A 20728-nucleotide genomic window follows, 5' to 3' on the forward strand; every position below is an offset into this window, starting at 1 on the left:
TAATGAAGAGTAGTCAACCAATCGAGGTCCACTTGCAACTGGCCAATAATACATCTCTCTCTGTGGGTATCAACACATGTGGAGCCTGTGAAGATGTAAATAGATAAAGGAAGAAAACTATTTTAATAGCTTTTCTGAGGTTTGCCATTAAATAGCACCAGAAACAAACATTTGACTCTGGGGAAGTTCGAAAATAGGGTTAGAGGTAAGTAAGGCTGTCTTAATCTAAGTTTGTTGATGCTTAATTGCCCTTCAGTTGTGGTAGCATCTGGTAATGCCAAGGGAAGACTACTAAAATGTATATGCTTATAAATTTTTAGTTCCCTGAGAAATGGGAGGAAGTGAAAGTGTCTATAATACGCCCAGGACCGATCCCTACCAGCAGCCCCTGTGGTAATACCATCCCTGCTGACGACCTGATGACTACGTCCCTGCCGCCCGGTGCTAGGTATGTGTGCAGTATTTAAGAACAAGACCTATGAGTTGTGCCACATCAGTGTCAAACAGAGAAATTACTCTCTTTTCCTGGTGCTGATGGAGCAGAAGGACCCAGTCACCCTTCACCACAATTCTTCTGTTCCCAGAAGATCTTATTTAAACTCTGTGAGCCATGACTATGGCACAAGCAGAACACCAGAGCATTAATGGGATTCTGTGCTTCAGTCTTCCTGCAAACATTCAAATATATGTGAAACGTTCCACAGAATAGATAAACAAATCCTTAGCATTTCAAAAAACATACTTCAATATCATGCAAATTTCAGGTAAACAATCTACCCTTCCTTTGGAAATTACTCTTACAGTTTAGATTGGAATATTCAAATGTACCTCACCATTAAATCTGCTCTAAAAAAACATTGATTCTCCAGTATTGGATCTTCCATAGATTCACATGCTAGAATAATTCCTAGTTGTCAGATTGGGAACCCCAGTTTTTTTCAACAGCAGTACATATAACATACCACCAGCACATACTCAACTTATACAGGGAGTGCAGAATTATTAGGCAAGTTGTATTTTTGAGGATTACTTTTATTATTGAACAACAACCATGTTCTCAATGAACCCAAAAAACTCATTAATATCAAAGCTGAATATTTTTGGAAGTAGTTTTTAGTTTGTTTTTAGTTTTAGCTATGTTAGGGGGATATCTGTGTGTGCAGGTGACTATTACTGTGCATAATTATTAGGCAACTCAACAAAAAAAAATATATACCCATTTCAATTATTTATTATTACCAGTGAAACCAATATAACATCTCAACATTCACAAATATACATTTCTGACATTCAAAAACAAAACAAAAAAAAATCAGTGACCAATATAGCCACCTTTCTTTGCAAGGACACTCAAAAGCCTGCCATCCATGGATTCTGTCAGTGTTTTGATCTGTTCACCATCAACATTGCGTGCAGCAGCAACCACAGCCTCCCAGACACTGTTCAGAGAGGTGTACTGTTTTCCCTCCTTGTAAATCTCACATTTGATGATGGACCACAGGTTCTCAATGGGGTTCAGATCAGGTGAACAAGAAGGCTATGTCATTAGATTTCCTTCTTTTATACCCTTTCTTGCCAGCCACGCTGTGGAGTACTTGGACGCGTGTGATGGAGCATTGTCCTGCATGAAAATCATGTTTTTCTTGAAGGATGCAGACTTCTTCCTGTACCACTGCTTGAAGAAGGTGTCTTCCAGGAACTGGCAGTAGGACTGGGAGTTGAGCTTGACTCCATCCTCAACCCGAAAAGGCCCCACAAGCTCATCTTTGATGATACCAGCCCAAACCAGTACTCCACCTCCACCTTGCTGGCGTCTGAGTCGGACTGGAGCTCTCTGCCCTTTACCAATCCAGCCACGGGCCCATCCATCTGGCCCATCAAGACTCACTCTCATTTCATCAGTCCATAAAACCTTAGAAAAATCAGTCTTGAGATATTTCTTGGCCCAGTCTTGACGTTTCAGCTTGTGTGTCTTGTTCAGTGGTGGTCGTCTTTCAGCCTTTCTTACCTTGGCCATGTCTCTGAGTATTGCACACCTTGTGCTTTTGGGCACTCCAGTGATGTTGCAGCTCTGAAATATGGCCAAACTGGTGGCAAGTGGCATCGTGGCAGCTGCACGCTTGACTTTTCTCAGTTCATGGGCAGTTATTTTGCGCCTTGGTTTTTCGACACGCTTCTTGCGACCCTGTTGACTATTTTGAATGAAACGCTTGATTGTTCGATGATCACGCTTCAGAAGCTTTGCAATTTTAAGAGTGCTGAATCCCTCTGCAAGATATCTCACTATTTTTGACTTTTCTGAGCCTGTCAAGTCCTTCTTTTGACCCATTTTGCCAAAGGAAAGGAAGTTGCCTAATAATTATACACACCTGATATAGGGTGTTGATGTCATTAGACCACACCCCTTCTCATTACAGAGATGCACATCACCTAATATGCTTAATTGGTAGTAGGCTTTCGAGCCTATACAGCTTGGAGTAAGACAACATGCATAAAGAGGATGATGTGGTCAAAATACTCATTTGCCTAATAATTCTGCACTCCCTGTAACATACTATAGTAAACCAACAAGCATCTTTTGCAACCCATCATCCTCTTTATATGACTCAAACTTCAGCCAATTATAATGCTGTACCTCCAGCTGATCTCCCACAGAACCTTTTTTTCATTTATATTCCCCTTTCAAGTACTGGAATGAGACAGGGGCCTCCTGCCTTATACGGCTTCTCATTCTTTACAAAGACAGAGATATCCACAGGTATGGCTGGCACCTCAGAGAATCAGCTTGCACCTTTGAAATGACTGGGGCAGAACTAAACATGTTATTAACATGATCAAATGTTCATTATGAAAATTATTTTTAGAATTCTTTTGAAAAGAGTCTTGAAAAAAATTTTTTGTGGCATCTAGTTTAGCAATTGGTGTCCTAAGAATTTATTAATACACAAAAAAGAAAGGCCAACACGTTTCGTGACTTTGAATAATTTATTTATCGTTCTTCTTCAGGGCTTCTAACAGTCAGAAATATTATTGACTTTTATAGTTCTGAATTAAAGATTATGGTTCACCAAAATGTAACCACCTGTATGGTTTCTAGACAATTTTTTGTATCAAACAGGGTTTGAAGATTAACGCTTCTAACTTCCAAAGATCAGTTCCAAATGTTCTTTACAGGAGCATTTCTGAGTGCTAAAGATTATGGTGGTCATTATGAACATGGCGGTCTGGGCCGCCGCACCAGCGATGGCGGTCATTACCCCCAACGGCATGGCGGCGCAGACCGCCATATTCTGAACATAGGGGCGCAGCCAGTTCACTACCACCCACCGCCAGGCCACAGTCTCCCGCCGAGCCGACTGTGAGCACATTCGGCCCATCGGTGGAGGCAGGTCAGGCAGTGGGATTACGATCTCTATTCCACCAGGGATTCCCTGGAGAATTACCCCGCCAGGGAATCCCTGGCGGAATGCATACAGGTGACAGGAATAGCAATTCCTGTCACCTGTATGTGACATGCCTGGCCCTTCCCCCCTTCCCACTACACCTACCCACCCCCCCAAGCCCCTAGAACAGCCCCCACCCTGAACCGCGAAAACCAACCCTCCACCCCAAAAACCCCATGTAAGTCCCCCCACCCGACCCTCACCATCCCCCACCCCTACATACAGGTCCCCCCAAACCCCAACCCTCCACATCCACATTCACCCATTCACCCATTCACCCATTCACGGACATGCACACATGCACCCAGACCCCACCTCCACAGACACCCATGCACACCCCCATGCACCCACACACACACCCCTCCCCCCTTCCCTCTCAGGCAGCACTTACCTTTTCCGTTGTGCTGCTCTGGCAGGGAACAGGCTCCCTGGATGCTGCTCCGCCGCCATCGCCGCCTCTCCATACACCGCCACGCCTAAAACTGCTTCATAATAGGTGTGGCGGTGTAGGGGGTGACGTGGCGGTGAGAGTGGAGCAGCATCCACCCCCGCCACTGACCGCCAGCATGGTGCATGGCGGGTCTCACTGCCATCAATGGCGGTAAGGCACCATACGTCATTATATGGCGGGATGCCGGCCGCCAACACTGGCGGTCTTTTATTGACCGCAGGCACGGTTGGCGGCAGGGCATCCCGCCATGTTCTTTATGAGGGCCTATGTTGGAACGTCCAACTTAAATGGGGGTAAAGACAATATTGCGCCTAATCATGCCCCTTCATGCCCCCCTTCAGAAAGCAAGGCTTAAAAGACACAGCCAGGCCTTGAAGGAGCTGATATGGAAACTCCCCTAAGGGCCTGCACTAACATCATCATCCTTAGTGACCCTGCCTCGGCAACCACAGATTCTGACACACCACACCACACAGTTGCTACTCCTCCATGGCCTGAAGCAAATATACAGGGTAAAGAATGTGGGAGACAGGCGCAAAGTACATTGACCTGTACAGGAGGGGAACCTGCAGGGGAGAATTAGCACATATCAGCCCACCACCGACGTACACTAAGGGGGTCATTCTGACCCTGGCGGTCCATGACCGCCATGGCGGAGGGCGGCGGAAGCACCGCCAACAGGCTGGCGGGGCTTCCTGGGCTATTCTGACCGCGGCAGTAAAGCCGCGGTCAGAAAAGGGGAACCGGCGGTTTCCCGCCGGTTTTCCCCTGGCCCAGGGAATCCTCCATGGCGGCGCTGCTTGCAGCACCGCCATGGGGATTCCGACCCCCTTCCCGCCAGTGCACCCGTTGCACCCCTGCAACTCCGCAGGCTCCATTCCTCGTTGCAGGGGCTTTCCCGCTGGCCGGCGGGCGGCCTTTTGGCGGTCGCCCGCCGGCCCAGCGGGAAAGTTGGAATGACCGCCGCGGTGCGGTCATTCGGCGGTAACCGCATGGCGGGCGGCGACCGCCGCCCGCCGCGGTCAGAATGACCGCCTAAATGTATTGATGTGGTGCATCCCTTATCTGGCCGTTGACCTCACTTGTCACTTGTGTTCTGATATAGAAACCCACTCTGTAGGATGTTGGAACTTAATTGTTGGCCATTTCACTGGGTTTTGTGGTGAATGAGGTGCACTACACAGGAGCTGTACAGAGCAAACCCTCCAGCAGCAGCTTATTTCTCACCCAATTGAAATTGTTACAATAGGCACAGAATGAGGGGTAACAGGAACAAGACCTTTGTCGCCTAAACCCTATTCTGTGAACCAGCACCCATAGATAGACCCCAATGCCGCCACGTCACCCCTGCACCCTCACGCAACGATAACTTACCTGCCACAGAAGACTTCAGCCCCGCAGGGCAGACCACCTTGCACTGACCACAGAAGGTCCCTAGTGAAGGAGTGTATGTGTCATTTACCCCACACCAGACTGCCTTGCCACCCATGAAGTGACCAGGGCCAATGTCTTCCTACCCCGGAGGCCCATCCGTATCGTGCCCAAGCACCAAGAGAGATAAAAAGAAAGGAGTGACCCGCTGGTTCACACAGGTGAAACTGAAGACCAGTCCTCCACAGAAGAGAAGATCCCTCCATGGTCCTTAGTCAGGTTTGATCACACCAGAAGACATCACCAAAGATTCCTATGACTGGTTGTGACAAAAGGCACGCATCCGACTTAGTGACAGCGACTTAACAAAGGCATAGCAGGAGAACCAGCGATAGGCCGCATGTATGCTCGCCAGAGTCTCTACCCCTAGACTCACAGTGCTGTCCTTTTAGTTTTGTTTTGTATTTCCTTGTTCGATTCTTTGATCTTTCATTGTTTTTTGGGAGGAATGTAATGTTTCTGAGGACACCTCACTGTACATCCACATCTTCAAGAGGGCTGGCCTCCACATATTCCCACGCCTACCCTGCACAATTGCTGGCAGTCAGGTGACTCTGCAAATTAAAGGGAGCTGGGCGCACGACCCCACACTCCAGTTACAATGTAATCTGAGTGTCTGTGTCATTCATGCAGCACACCGTAGGCCTGCGCTACGCCTACACCACACACACCTCTGTTTCCAGGACTGGGTCTACGCTAAATAAATACCTGCTATGAAATAAAAATAAAGGAAAAATGAATGAGAGGATTTAACATTATCACTCAATTCTATATGAGGGCCAAAGTTTGCAATTAAAATCAAATAGACCATTGTATGGTCATTGGGGGCTTAGTTGGTGTCAACATGAACCATTTACGGCCCTTGCCAACGCTTTCCTTCCCTTCTCCAATCACTGTAAAGTTCTTATTAAACAGTGCAGGATCTGGTGCAGCTCCCCACCGGTGGCGAATGTGCAGAAAAGTACCTTGCTCTCCCCTGGCTTTTTCCTAAACTGCACCTATAAAGAGACTTTAAATCCAAGATCTTGATTCATAGGAGCTGCACAGAACCATTAAATCTCCAAGTAGTGCTTCTGTACAAGTTTCTGGCCCTCCCACCTGACCAGCTGTATCCTCTCTTGCAGATTCCTCGTCCTGCCACAACCCGTGTGTTTGGAACGTGGCATCAGTTACACAATTCATCTGGAGTTTACCCGCTACAGCTATCGCGAGAAGATGCCCAACGTCAATGTGCTCATTGATTCGGTAAGAAACCTTTTTAGGCAACAGTATGTAGGTTAATAACAAGAGAATATTAAGGAGATCATATATTCTGAATGACTATTTATGTAATATGGAATGTAATGATGTTGGCTCAGCAAATCAGAATACTTAATAGCTGCCTGGCCTAAATAGGTATCAAGTGCTCTTTTCCCTCATTATCACTTCTCATCTTCGCCCATAATTGTAAGACGGGCAGCTAACACTATCAGGAGTCTGAGAAAGAGAGCCTAATGCCCTGAGCATCCATCTTCTAAACAGAGTTTTGTGGCATGCCATATGCTCATGTTCTGCGTACCTTCATCCCCTGCCTAGTATGTCATTTCCTTAGTACTTTCCATTTGTGACTTTACCTCTGGTCTGTAATAGAAAAATGCCATCTGTATTGTAACAACTTGTTACACTTTAGTTGTGATGCCACAATGGGCATTGCTAGGGAGGGCTGGGGCTGTGAAAAGGATGGACCCAAGAAGAATTGCAGCTCTCATTTAAATAATTAGACTGGACTTGATTTTCAGCTATATTTGTTCTGCACCTTTTCCACCTGGAAATTCACTGTCATTGGGCGATAAGAAAACATTTAGGGTATCCTGTGAATTTATTGCACTGGTGAACATCAGAAAAAGCAGGGAACTATTGCATGCTACTAACCCCACCTTTGAAGCTTATCTAAACATTCAAACATAAAAACACTCATAAAAAATTACACGTTTCATATTGACCACTCTCATTTTTACAATGTAGATTTTTAGGTCTGGCTTAATGCAGCTGTCTACCTGACCAACTGTTATAAATTCTATACAATATGTGTAAAGGGTGTTTACTCCCTGCCCAGAAGGGGTATTTTCTGTTAGCTCATCCATTGGCTGTGTGGTGTAATACCCAACCTCCTCAGGAAAGCTTACATTGCAAAGCATAACGGATTATTTGCCAGGAACTCACAGACTCTTAAACACTGGCTGAGTCTGATTAATATTTCATCCCAGTTCTTCTTGAACTAGATGGCTGATCTGTAAAAAAGGGAAACGGACATGTGTTAGTAGAAGCAGGAAGACAGCGACGTAAGACAGGGACTGGTAAATCATCACATATCTGTATTATTGAAATAGAAGCGTAGATCCATACTAAAGTCCATTAAAATTCTAATCCATGGTTTATCTGGATTAAGAAGTGGGCAGAATATACTACCTGGTTCTTTGACTCTCTTTCATTTGGGAACAAATTGAACAGTCCTTCACATATGTCTTCACATCTTTACGAATAGTTAGCCACTAGATTTGTCTTGCAATGATCATAAGTCATCCTTCCTCTAAAATGTCCAGCTACAGGAGCTTCATTGGACCCAAAGAGACCCCTGTTCCTCAAAAGAACTATTAGGAATATACATCTTTCTCTTGTGACAAAGTAAATATTCACATTTGATTCTCTGGAAAGAGTCTTCTTCAGCTGATCTTTGTGCTCCACAGTCTTTCAAGATTTCCTCCAATTAGATGAAAAATGTTAACTTCAAATCCATGAAACATCCAGGTGTTCCTGGATATATTGAGGCCAATACAGATTTGGGGATTGGGCGTGGTAAAAGCTGAGAGAAATTACTTATTAGGAATTGATTCTGCTTGAGCAGGATAACTGGCACTACTATGGGACCCCTCAAAAGATTTAAAAGTCTTTGCAAGACACAAGTGTGTAGATGCAGCTCATTATATTGTGGAGTCTTATGAATAGCCAGCCCCTCTTCCAGTAGACCGCTGATCTGTAAAGAAGAAAGGCGAGTGTCAAAAACTCTCCTTCTCTGTGTAAGCCTCTTCCTAGGAACAGCTCCAACAGGCTCATTCCAGTGGGGGTTTAAACAGTCAGCTAAGTTATGAAAAAAGGCTACAAGCAATATTTGTGCTATTTATGGCACACCACAATTAATGTGGTTGTGAGGTGGAATAATCCATATCAGGGCCTGGTGTGAAGAGCAAGAAAGACTTACGGGGAATCATCCGATGCAGTCAGAAGCCAGGGGTCGGGAATTCATAACTGCGGTCCTCCCCATCTCTTCCAGAGTTCTGAAAGTCCCTGAAGATGTGGCTATTCGGCTAATCATCTGGACCCTGCAGTGCCTGGATACCCTCATGGGTAACAAGTCGCGCTCTACAAATCTACTAATTGATTGATGACTGGCAGAAACAGCGGGAGTAGAGAAGGTAAAATGTACCAGCCAACAAAGAACTGGAATGTGATAGAGAGGGCAAAGACAACATCAAAACACTCCCTATAACGAGAGAATGCAGCGAAATGTAAGAAAAATGAGCTAGCGAAATTTACTGAATCAGTTAGCGAACAAGGGAAGTCCTACAACTCTCAGAGTTGCTAGGCACATGGGCTACTGCAGCATGTACCTAAAATGACATGCCTCCCATGATGCAGAGGAAGGCCTCCCTCATATTTTGAAAGCAACTTTTTGCGCGCCCTGTCCGCAAGCCTCCACCAACGCACCTACAGTCAAAAAGAAGGATAAGCTACAGGTCCAGGACCAGAGTTGCTTCACGTTCTACCAAAAATGACAAGGTAAGGCTGAAACCATCCTGATACTACTTTACATCTCACATGAAAGTACACGGAGTCATTGCACATTAAGGGTGTCATTATGAACATGGCGTTCCGGACCGCCATGCCGGCGGTGGCGGAAATTACCGCCACCGGCATGGCGTTCCAGACCGCCATATATTGTTCTCAGGGAGACAGCCACAGGCGGAACTCCGCCACCGCTAGGCTACCACTGCCAGGCAGCCTGATGATGGTGGGGTTCCTTATCCGACAGGGCAGCGCTGCCCGCCGGATAAAGAACGTGTGTACCCCCAGCCTTTCCCTGGCTGAAAGGCTGGCGTAAGGGATGCTCGGGGGCCCACCTGGGGGCCCATGCACTTGGCATGGGCAGTGTAGGGCCCCCGTGCACAGACCCGTTGCGCATGTTACTGCCCGATTTACGGGCAGTGATATGCGCTACGGGTGCTGCTGCACCCGCCGCACTGCGACATTGACAATGGTTCCATGTGGAGCCGTCGCCAATGTCCAGGCCCAGCATTCCACTGGGCTGGCAGAAACTGTCACGATTCACCCTGGGCTTACCGTCGGTATCGGAGAGGGATGACGTGCGGCCTCGGTTCCTGCAAGTCCTGCTCTGACCGAGGTAGGGGCGACCCCTTCCGGTAGCCACGGTGCTGTTGACAATAGTACGCCACCACAGTCCGTGCCCTCCAGAAGGAGTCCCAGAGGAAAAACCCCAAGGGGAAAAAACCTCCAACAGGAACTCTCTGCAACAAAAGGAGGACACAAGGAATTAGCACTCAGGAGTCTGGAAATACTGGAAAGCCAAAGAAAAAACAGGAACTGACGTCCAAGTTAAGACCAGCCGGAGCGTGACCACCACAGCAGAAGTGTTGCAACGCAATGAGAAGAAGAAATGATTCCCCTTATATACCCCTAGACAGGAAGTGATAGACAGGAGGTAGTAACACCACCATTTTGGATTGGGAAGGGGCTATAGCAAGAAATAGGAAAAGACACCATAGTAAAAAAGGGAACAGATGCATGCAGGGAAAAGGGAGGTGCAAGGTGTGCTGGGAAGGAGAAGGCATGGCTCCAGGAATCATGCAGGAGAAAAGGAAGGCCCAGAAACGGGGCACCCGGTAAGTGGACGCTGGGGGGGTGGGCGCAGACACCCCACGGCAACACTCACGTCACACACCGTGTGCGGCGAGGACCGACGCCCAATCCTGGGCCTCAGGCCTCGCCGCATCAGGAGAACAGCGCGCAGCCGGAGAAAAGGGCCGCGGCGGGCCCCGCAACCTCTTACACGGGCCGCGGCTTCCCCCGCTGCCCGGCCAGGAGATGCCGCGGGCCGCTGCTGCACAACAGAAACACTGTTTCCGCCTACCGGCCTAGCGGAATGTTCTTTATTGGGCCGGCGGGGTCCTCAACGGGCTGGCGGTCTGTGTTTAGACCGCCAACCTGGACACGGCAGGAAATCCCGCCGTGTTCATAATGAGGGACTAAGGGCCAGATGTAGCAACAGAAAATTTTGCGAGTTGCAAATTGCGAGTCATACCGACTCGCAATTTGCAACTTGCAAAATTGTATGCAGAAAGGTGTCTCAGACACCTTCTGCGACTCGCTATGGGGTCGCAAAGACCTACCTCATGAATATTAATGAGGTGGGTCGCATTTTGCGACCCCATAGCGAGTCCATGCATTCACAGGGATGGTGGCCTGCTGGAGACAGCAGACCTCCATGTCTGTGACTGCTTTTTTAATAAAGCAGTTTTTTTTTTTTTAATTGCAGCCCGTTTCCCTTAAAGGAAAACGAGTTGCAATTCCAAAAAATTGTGAAACCATTTGGTTTCATTTTTTCAGAGTAGGCAGTGGTCCATTGGACCACTGCCTGCTCTGAAAAAATATTTTCAGCGACATTCACAAAGGGGAAGGGGTCCCATGGGGACCCCTTCCCGTTTGCGAATGAGTTACCACCCACTTCAAGTGGGTGTTAACTGCGAATTGCTTTGCGACCGCTTTCGCTGTCACAAAGCAATTCTGCATCGCGGTGCGAGTCGCAAATAGGAAGGGAACACCCCTTCCTATTTGCGAGTCGGATTCACATTTTGCGAGTCGGTACCGACTCGCAAAATGTGAATCAGCATCGCAATGGCCGTTTTGCATGTCGCAAACTGCGTTTTTCGCAGTTTGCGACATGCAAACCGGTTCCTACATCTGGCCCTAAGTGTTTTACAGTACAGAGGCCTTGTAAAAGATGCAATCATTTTTTAACCACAACCATTGGCTTTGCTAATGCTTGTTTGTTCTTCTTTCCTAGGCTAAACATTAAAGATTTAAAAGAGGGTTGTATGGAAAGTTAACAGTGTGACCAAATATTACAAGGAATAAAATACCCCGTGCCGTATGTTGAAAGGATAGTCAAAGCACACTGGAGTTTAGTGACCTTATGGAGGAACTTGGCTTTTGGCCTATTTCCTCTGTATCATTTTTTAACTCCTCAGTGACGTTCAGTACTTTTTACAATGTACAGTGGAGCGCACTTTATCCAAAATATTTTTTGCAGAACGTTAGAAACCTGAACAAAAGGGCAAGGAGAGGAAACCTAGTTAAAAGAAAGATGAATTGGGTGATGTGTTCCAAAGAAAATTGGATGAAACTCCCTTTTTTATATACAAGTATTGATGCCCTGGTGGAAACCTTCAGTATAAGTATGCATGCTTTGTTTACTTCATTACATGCTTTCTTTGTGTCTTTGTCGTTTCTGACTTTTGACATCCTGAAATAATGTTTGAATTGCCACTCTGCATGGCTTCCTCACAGATCAGGCTTTGAGAACTGCTTTGCCAGGCACAAAGGGGGTCATTCCTACCCTGGCGGTCCGAGACCGCCAGGGTAGTGGACGGATGAAGCACCGCCAACAGGCTGGCGGTGCTTCAGGGGCTATTCTGACCGCGGCGGTAAAGCCGCGGTCAGAAAAGGGAAGCCGGCGGTTTCCCGCCGGCTTCCCGCTGCCCCAGGGAATCCTCCACGGCGGCGCTGCAAGCAGCGCCGCCATGGGGATTGCGACCCCCTTCCCGCCAGCCTGGTTCTGGCGGTTTTCACCGCCAGAACCTGACTGGCGGGAACGGGTGTCGTGGGGCCCCTGCAGTGCCCATGCCACTGGCATGGGCACTGCAGGGCCCCCCTAACAGGGCCCCACATTGATTTTCAGTGTCTGCTTGGCAGACACTGAAAATCGCGACGGGTGCAACTGCACCCGTCGCACACCAGCAACTCCGCCGGCTCCATTCGGAGCCGGCATCCTCGTTGCTGGTGCTTTCCCGCTGGGCGGGCGGGCGGGCGGCCTTTTGGCGGTTGCCCGCCCGCCCAGCGGGAAAGCCAGAATTACAGTGGCGGTCATTTGACCGCGCAGCGGTATTCTGGCGGGGGAACTTTGGCGGGCGGCCTCCGCCGCCCGCCGAAGTTAGAATTACCCCCAAAGTCTAGTTCCAGTACAGGATTCTGTTGCGGTATATTCATTTTTGGCTCTTCTTCCACATGGCGCCAAATACGAATCTACAGTTTAATAAATGTATTATTTAACCAATAGAACCAGTTATATAAAAGTACAAAAACAATTAATGAAATTAGGCTTTAGTTTCTTGATGCAACTGGCATCAGTTGAATTGTTCCTGGCCAGAGCCGTACATGCCACTCAGGCTGGTCTGATGAGGAAACGCCTGATTCGCTGTAGACCAGGAGACCTTCTGCCCATTATTGTTGTCTGTTTGTTTCTGTTTCCAGATTGTGCTTATTCCACGCTATTCTTCAATGGAGATGTTTATTGCTGGAGACCCGGGTGCCATCAGCCGTAAGGCGACGTTTGAGCGTAACCGCTGCCATGACCATGGCAAAACCATTGCAGCCCCTTCAGACAATGATGTGGTGACAGCCTCCTCTTCAGTGTGTGCCAACCTTATCTCCAGCATGTCGGCTATTCTGCATGATGGCGCACTCCGTACGTATGAGAGTTGTATAGTGGACACTGGAGATTCGTGCCAGCGAGTGTTGCATTTTCTAGGCAACAAGGTCCTCTCATGGAATGTTTTGCATGAGTAGAAATGTTCTTTGCTCAACTGCCATTGAATTGACTCCATACTCCATATTTTGTCTTCCCAGCTTGTCAGTGTGATCCTCAGGGCTCCGTGAGCTCGGAATGCAACCCCAACGGAGGACAGTGCCAGTGCAAACTCAACGTGATTGGTCGCAGGTGCGACAAATGCTCCCCAGGAACCTATGGCTTTGGACCAGCTGGATGCAAACGTAAGTCGGGAACCTACCACCACGACTGTAAAAAAAAAAAATTCTGCATGGGTTCCTCCATTGCTCTCGGATGGAGAACAACTTATCCTCCAGAGGTCTAATTAATGACTCCCTTTCTTCCTCTTGGTGTTGTCGCGACTTCCTGTCATTCCCATGAACCATCGAATGAACAAGACTGCGTTCAGTCCTTCTGTAGGATTCCCTCTCCACTGAGCTCCGCATATTAACTCTCAGTGCTTGAGACTCCCCTCTTCAAGTAACAAACCTGACCAGCACATACAGGTCACTCACTTCCAAGTACACCACATTGTACTCCTTTCTCCCATCCTGTCCGCTTCCTCCTTTCAGCTGCCCCTGATTAACTCTTCATCTTCTTTATTTTTTTTTTTAACATTTCTATCTGTATTTATCTGTATTTAATTTTTAGCCATTTTATTGGTATTAATCCATATTTATTTTATGTTCTGCGAATAAATTGAGTGGTAAAATGGGACATTTCCACATTTATTTAATGGATAAACATGCGCTTATACTTTGATGCCTGTCGTGTTTTAGCAAATTAAGCAGCCAAATATAACAGAGCACTCCACCGACAGGCAAATACGAGCATTATATACAAATATATGTTAACACATGCCTGTATTCAAGGGAGTCTCATCCTGTTTTTAAATCCCCATGGTGTCTGTCTGCTTAGCACTAGGTCTGGAATTCATGAAGGACAACAATGAGTGTCACTCACAAGAAGCACAATTTTCTGTGTTTTTCTGTTTTTTAAAATACATACAGATAGGAAAAAGATTGTTTTCTGTCTGTATTTATCTGTAAAAATCATTAAAAACTTAAAGCTGGAAGCCTTATTCATAAAGTAACTCACTGGGGTCTCCTTGGCTCTTTGCTTCTCCGAGATAGAATCACATGTAGAAGTAGGGATCCTTCTCTGAGTCGCGAGTGAAGGCAGTGACAAGTTCTTTATTAAGAGGGGGGTATTGTGGCATGCTCCTGGTGACCCCCATTAGTTAGTACCACTCAGTGGTTTAATTAGGAAAGGTTAATGGCACGGTCCCTGGGCAATGGGTGAGTAGTTTGCTGGTGCTCATGGCAGGACCTGCATGCCGAAGTAGCTGGTGTGAGAGACGGAATGGTCAGGCAGATGATGGATTTGGCTTAAGTCTGCCTGAACCAAGTTATGTTGTGAAAAGTGAGTGTGAGTATGGAGACTTGCATGAGAGGACACCTGCAGTGAGCCCTGGGAAAGGTTTCCACCATGGTGGAGCAGGACGTGAGGAGGATTCCAAGTGCAGCATACAGCGTTAGGCCTAGCCTAAGTTGCCGGCAGGTGATCCCTTATGGGGGTGTCATCTCATTTGCCATTTCTGAGCACAGAATAGCCTTGAACTTTGCACTACACTGCCTTAGTATGCGAGCAGTAAGTGACTAGTGTCAGGTATGGGGAAGCAAAGTGACTTTGATGATAATCAGTCTCGCTCAATGTTATGCCGTCTACACCTACAGTTACTGTAGACCTGTATTGAGGTAGTTCATGGGGGAAGGGAATGGATTAGAGAAAGAGACAAGGCCAGTGGTGTAGCTTCAGGTGGGTTTTTGGGGTGTAACACCCCCATAATAAATGTATTTTCTCATACAGAGTTGGGTACAAGTTCTTTCATTTGGGTATGGTGAGGTGTCTCAGATTTCACCAGGAATGTGTGCATACACACAGACGAAAGCACACACACACTCTCTCCCTCTATTTTGAAAGTCCTCGAAAATGTTGGTTATTTGACAAAATATTCTGTTTTCTTTCGCTTAGTAGACCTACCAACCCTCACTCCTCTCCCTTTCCACTTCCACTTAGGCCCCTCTCACGCACCCTGCTTGTCCCAAATATATGCCAGCGTGATTGTTGGGAAATCCAAAGCTCACCCCCTCCATCTTACTGACCAAGCTACACCCCTGGATAAGGCTCTGCTTTTTATGCAGCCATTTTGGAATGCAAGGTCCTCAACGTAACTTGGAACTGTTTACTCACTGCTGCTCATCAGCACAGGTTGCACCACCTTGGATGCTTGCCATTGGTCACAGGGATCTACACCCACCCACGTGGGCTCAGTCTATGGTGGGGACCAAGAGGTACAAAAGATCACCCCATATAATATGAATCCATTTGTTACCCAGATTCCTGTGCAAATGACCATGCTTACCCTCGTTCAGCGCTTGTCTGCTTCTCAGCTAGGTTTTTGCTGCCTAACTACCTACAGATACATACCAGATGAAACAAAGGAAAATCAAGAGACCAGTCATATTTGGAGCCCACATCTTTCTTGATGCGCTTGCCACATCCACATATCCTTTTGTTTTACAATTTCAACCATGTCTTAATAACACAAGCATATGTTCCACAAAATCTTTCTGACTCACCAACCATGACTCCATATCAGGGGCAGCTCCTCCATTAGGGCGGAGGAGCAGCAGCTGCAAAACATTTAAAAGAAAAGGATAATAAACTCTGTTTATTTCCCTTTCTTTTAAAGGGGGAGGGCCACAGGTGAAGAGCAGCGAAGGGGAGTGTTCAGCACTCCCCCTCACTACACATGCCTGTTTGGCCAGCTCCCGGACGTCTCGGGCAGGCCAAACACACATGCGCAGTAGGTTCTCTCCAGCCCAGCTGCACAGGCTCCCAATCTGCCTGGAGCACCCTGGCTGGGTTCTCCCAGCCAATCTTGACGCTGTGCTGAGCAGCGTCAGGATTGGCCGCAGGGCAGGCTGGCAGCCTGTGTTTGCAGCCTGGAACGACGAGGGACAGAGGAGCGGCGTGCGGCGGAGGAGGTAAGTGTTTTTTTTTATTTATTTTTAATGTAATTTTTATTTACACCATCCCACACGCACCGCCCCGCCCCATAACTGCTCCATATGTTGTCACAGAGTTTCTCTGACTCACCGAGCATGTCTTCATTAATTATTGTGGTGGTTACAGTTACTCTCCACAGTATTCCCCTAACACGTCAGCCATGTCTCAAGGAACAAGCTTATGTTGCATATACTCCTGTATCTTATCAGCCATGCATTTATTATGTGAACTAACATTCAACCCTGGCGCTTTTTTTCACAACATTGGCTGTCTTTCTGCTGCCTCTACCGCATAATTCCAGGACTTTTTTTTGTTCTTGTCTCTGTTTTTTAGCGTGCCAGTGCAGTGTGGAAGGGTCTCTACACAGCTTCTGCGACCAAAGCAGCGGGCAGTGCTCTTGCCGCCCCGGAGCCTTTGGTACTCGCTGTGACCGGTGCCAGCCTGGGCACTGGGGATACCCAAAGTGTCGTGTCTGCCAGTGCAACGGGCACTCCGAGGACTGCGATCAAAGAACTGGAGCCTGCTTGAACTGCAGAGACCACGCGACTGGGGGCAGATGTGAAAGGTGATTATGGAATCGACATCCCCAGCGATGTTAAAGGTCGGACTGCTGCGTTCCGGAGTGTCAGGAGCTAAGGAAGAAGTATCACCCTTAACACATAGCATGGCCATTAGATAGGCAAGCCAGCCGGCAAAAACATGCATGCTCATATAGTAAGGTCTTCATACTCCAACAGAGAGATAGGTTCATAAATATTCAGAGGCACAAAGTTAATTTCCAAATAAACCTAGTTAATCAATTTATTTGATTTACAATAGAAGGATTTCTACAAGAAATGCTGTACAGAGTACATAAATATTTATTGGTCAGGATGGGACATATCGAGAAGTTTAATGATTTTATGGACAATAGATATCAAACACAAATTTGAAAATGAAAACCATTGCTTATAATGATATTTCTTCATATGCCTCCTCATGTTTAACCATTACCCCAGGAGCAGGCTAATTTGATTTGCTTACAGTTCCAATTTGGATCCATAGTGGCAGCCGAGAGACTGGGAGGCTGGGGAGTGCAGCACGGGCTGGTCTGCTTTAGCATCTGTAGTATTGGGCCTGGGTTGAGATCCAACGTGGGTCAGTCATGGTCAATTTGCCCACAGAGTTGCAGACTGTAATACTGCCTCCAAACCTCAGGCTGAATAAGATGAAATGTGTTTGCTTCTCTTTAGATGCATAAGCGGTTACTATGGGAACCCTATCTTGGGGTCTGGTGACCATTGCCGGCCATGTCCTTGCCCAGAAGGACCAAACAGCGGGCGCCATTTCGCTGTCTCCTGCCATCAAGAGGGGCGATCACAGCAAATCATCTGCACCTGTGACAAGGGTTACACAGGTGAGCGCACTGTTTTCCAAGGAGTTTCTACTGATAATATACAAAGCTGTTCTATTATTTTCATACTGAGTCAGGATTCTCTGTTGGAATTCCGAAAGGAACTAATGTCAATCGTATTATAGTCTGATAATCAACATAATGAATTTAAGGTAATATTACCAGTTGGTTTAAAAAAACTCATTATATATTAATTAACAATTGTCTTTATTTGTCTTAGCAAGTAGACTAATTGGCCCAGTGAGTCCTCTAAACATTTTGATAGAAACAATATTTGTTCAAAGGAACGCTATTCATACTGCATTCATTAAATGATTCATTGTCTGCTAAAAAAATCCTTGAGACCTATGTGTAAGGAAATGCCTCCTTGGCATGGTTGCCCCCTGACTTTTTGCCTTTGCTGATGCTATGTTTTGAATTGAAAGTGTGCTGAGGCCTGCTAACCAGGCCCCAGCACCAGTGTTCTTTCCCTAACCTGTACTTTTGTATCCACAATTGGCAGACCCTGGCATCCAGATAAGTCCCTTGTAACTGGTACTTCTAGTACCAAGGGCCCTGATGCCAAGGAAGGTCTCTAAGGGCTGCAGCATGTCTTATGCCACCCTGGAGACCTCTCACTCAGCACAGACACACTGCTTGCCAGCTTGTGTGTGCTAGTGAGAACAAAACGAGTAAGTCGACATGGCACTCCCCTCAGGGTGCCATGCCAGCCTCTCACTGCCTATGCAAGTATAGGTCAGTCACCCCTCTAGCAGGCCTTACAGCCCTAAGGCAGGGTGCACTATACCATAGGTGAGGGTACCAGTGCATGAGCATGGTACCCCTACAGTGTCTAAACAAAACCTTAGACATTGTAAGTGCAGGGTAGCCATAAGAGTATATGGTCTGGGAGTTTGTCAAACACGAACTCCACAGCACCATAATGGCTACACTGAAAACTGGGAAGTTTGGTATCAAACTTCTCAGCACAATAAATGCACACTGATGCCAGTGTACATTTTATTGCAAAATACACCCCAGAGGGCACCTTAGAGGTGCCCCCTGAAACTTAACCGACTGTCTGTGTAGGCTGACTAGTTCCAGCAGCCTGCCACACTAGAGACATGTTGCTGGCCCCATGGGGAGAGTGCCTTTGTCACTCTGAGGCCAGTAACAAAGCCTGCACTGGGTGGAGATGCTAACACCTCCCCCAGGCAGGAGCTGTGACACCTGGCGGTGAGCCTCAAAGGCTCACCCCTTTGTCACAGCCCAGCAGGGCACTCCAGCTTAGTGGAGTTGCCCGCCCCCTCCGGCCACGGCCCCCACTTTTGACGGCAAGGCTGGAGGGAACAAAGAAAGCAACAAGGAGGAGTCACTGGCCAGTCAGGACAGCCCCTAAGGTGTCCTGAGCTGAGGTGACTCTAACTTTTAGAAATCCTCCATCTTGCAGATGGAGGATTCCCCCAATAGGGTTAGGATTGTGACCCCCTCCCCTTGGGAGGAGGCACAAAGAGGGTGTACCCACCCTCAGGGCTAGTAGCCATTGGCTGCTAACCCCCCAGACCTAAACACGCCCTTAAATTTAGTATTTAAGGGCTACCCTGAACCCTAGAAAATTAGATTCCTGCAACAACAAGAAGAAGGACTGCCCAGCTGAAAACCCCTGCAGAGGAAGACCAGAAGACAACAACTGCCTTGGCTCCAGATACTCACCGGCCTGTCTCCTGCCTTCCAAAGAACTCTGCTCCAGCGACGCCTTCCAAAGGGACCAGCGACCTCTGAATCCTCTGAGGACTGCCCTGCTTCGACGACGACAAGAAACTCCCGAGGACAGCGGACCTGCTCCAAAAAGACTGCAACTTTGTTTCAAGAAGCAGCTTTAAAGAACCCTGCAACTCCCCGCAAGAAGCGTGAGACTTGCAACACTGCACCCGGCGACCCCGACTCGGCTGGTGGAGAACCAACACCTCAGGGAGGACCCCCGGACTACTCTACGACTGTGAGTACCAAAACCTGTCCCCCCTGAGCCCCCACAGCGCCGCCTGCAGAGGGAATCCCGAGGCTTCCCCTGACCGCGACTCTCAGAAACCTAAGTCCCGACGCCTGGAAAAGACCCTGCACCCGCAGCCCCCAGGACCTGAAGGACCGGACTTTCACTGCAGAAGTGACCCCCAGGAGTCCCTCTCCCTTGCCCAAGTGGAGGTTTCCCCGAGGAAGCCCCCCCTTGCCTGCCTGCAGCGCTGAAGAGATCCCTTGATCTCTCATTGACTTACATTGCGAACCCGACGCTTGTTCTAACACTGCACCCGGCCGCCCCCGCGCCGCTGAGGGTGAAATTTCTGTGTGGGCTTGTGTCCCCCCCGGTGCCCTACAAAACCCCCCTGGTCTGCCCTCCGAAGACGCGGGTACTTACCTGCAAGCAGACCGGAACCGGGGCACCCCCTTCTCTCCATTATAGCCTATGCGTTTTGGGCACCACTTTGAACTCTGCACCTGACCGGCCCTGAGCTGCTGGTGTGGTAACTTTGGGGTTGCTCTGAACCCCCAACGGTGGGCTACCTTGGACCAAGAACTGAACCCTGTAAGTGTCTTACTTACCTGGTAAAACTAACAAAAACTTACCTCCCCCAGGAACTGTGAAAATTGCACTGTGTCCACTTTTGAAATAGCTATTTGTGAATAACTTGAAAAGTATACATGCAATTGAAATGATTCAAAGTTCCTAATGTACTTACCTGCAATACCTTTCAAACAAGATATTACATGTTAAATTTGAACCTGTGGTTCTTAAAATAAACTAAGAAAATATATTTTTCTATAACAAAACCTATTGGCTGGATTTGTCTCTGAGTGTGTGTACCTCATTTATTGTCTATGTGTATGTACAACAAATGCTTAACACTACTGTAAGGAAATGCCTCCTTGGCATGGTTGCCCCCTGACTTTTTGCCTTTGCTGATGCTATGTTTACAATTGAAAGTGTGCTGAGGCCTGCTAACCAGGCCCCAGCACCAGTGTTCTTTCCCTAACCTGTACTTTTGTATCCACAATTGGCAGACCCTGGCATCCAGATAAGTCCC

General features: G+C 47.6%; 1 protein-coding gene across 3 annotated transcripts in view; it reads left to right on the forward strand.

Annotated features, from left to right (window-relative positions):
* LOC138258879 (laminin subunit beta-2-like) overlaps positions 1–20728 on the forward strand; it is a 431858-nt gene that overhangs the window by 233916 nt on the left and 177214 nt on the right. For all 3 annotated transcript variants that reach the window (XM_069206185.1, XM_069206187.1, XM_069206186.1), the window contains exons 16-21: positions 321–448; positions 6450–6570; positions 12910–13123; positions 13285–13428; positions 16610–16841; positions 17509–17672. In XM_069206185.1, the coding sequence (XP_069062286.1) occupies positions 321–448; positions 6450–6570; positions 12910–13123; positions 13285–13428; positions 16610–16841; positions 17509–17672 (1003 nt within the window). The remainder of the gene's footprint in view (positions 1–320; positions 449–6449; positions 6571–12909; positions 13124–13284; positions 13429–16609; positions 16842–17508; positions 17673–20728) is intronic.

Source organism: Pleurodeles waltl, chromosome 9 (assembly GCF_031143425.1).
Source record: "Pleurodeles waltl isolate 20211129_DDA chromosome 9, aPleWal1.hap1.20221129, whole genome shotgun sequence".
Taxonomy (NCBI): domain Eukaryota; kingdom Metazoa; phylum Chordata; class Amphibia; order Caudata; family Salamandridae; genus Pleurodeles; species Pleurodeles waltl.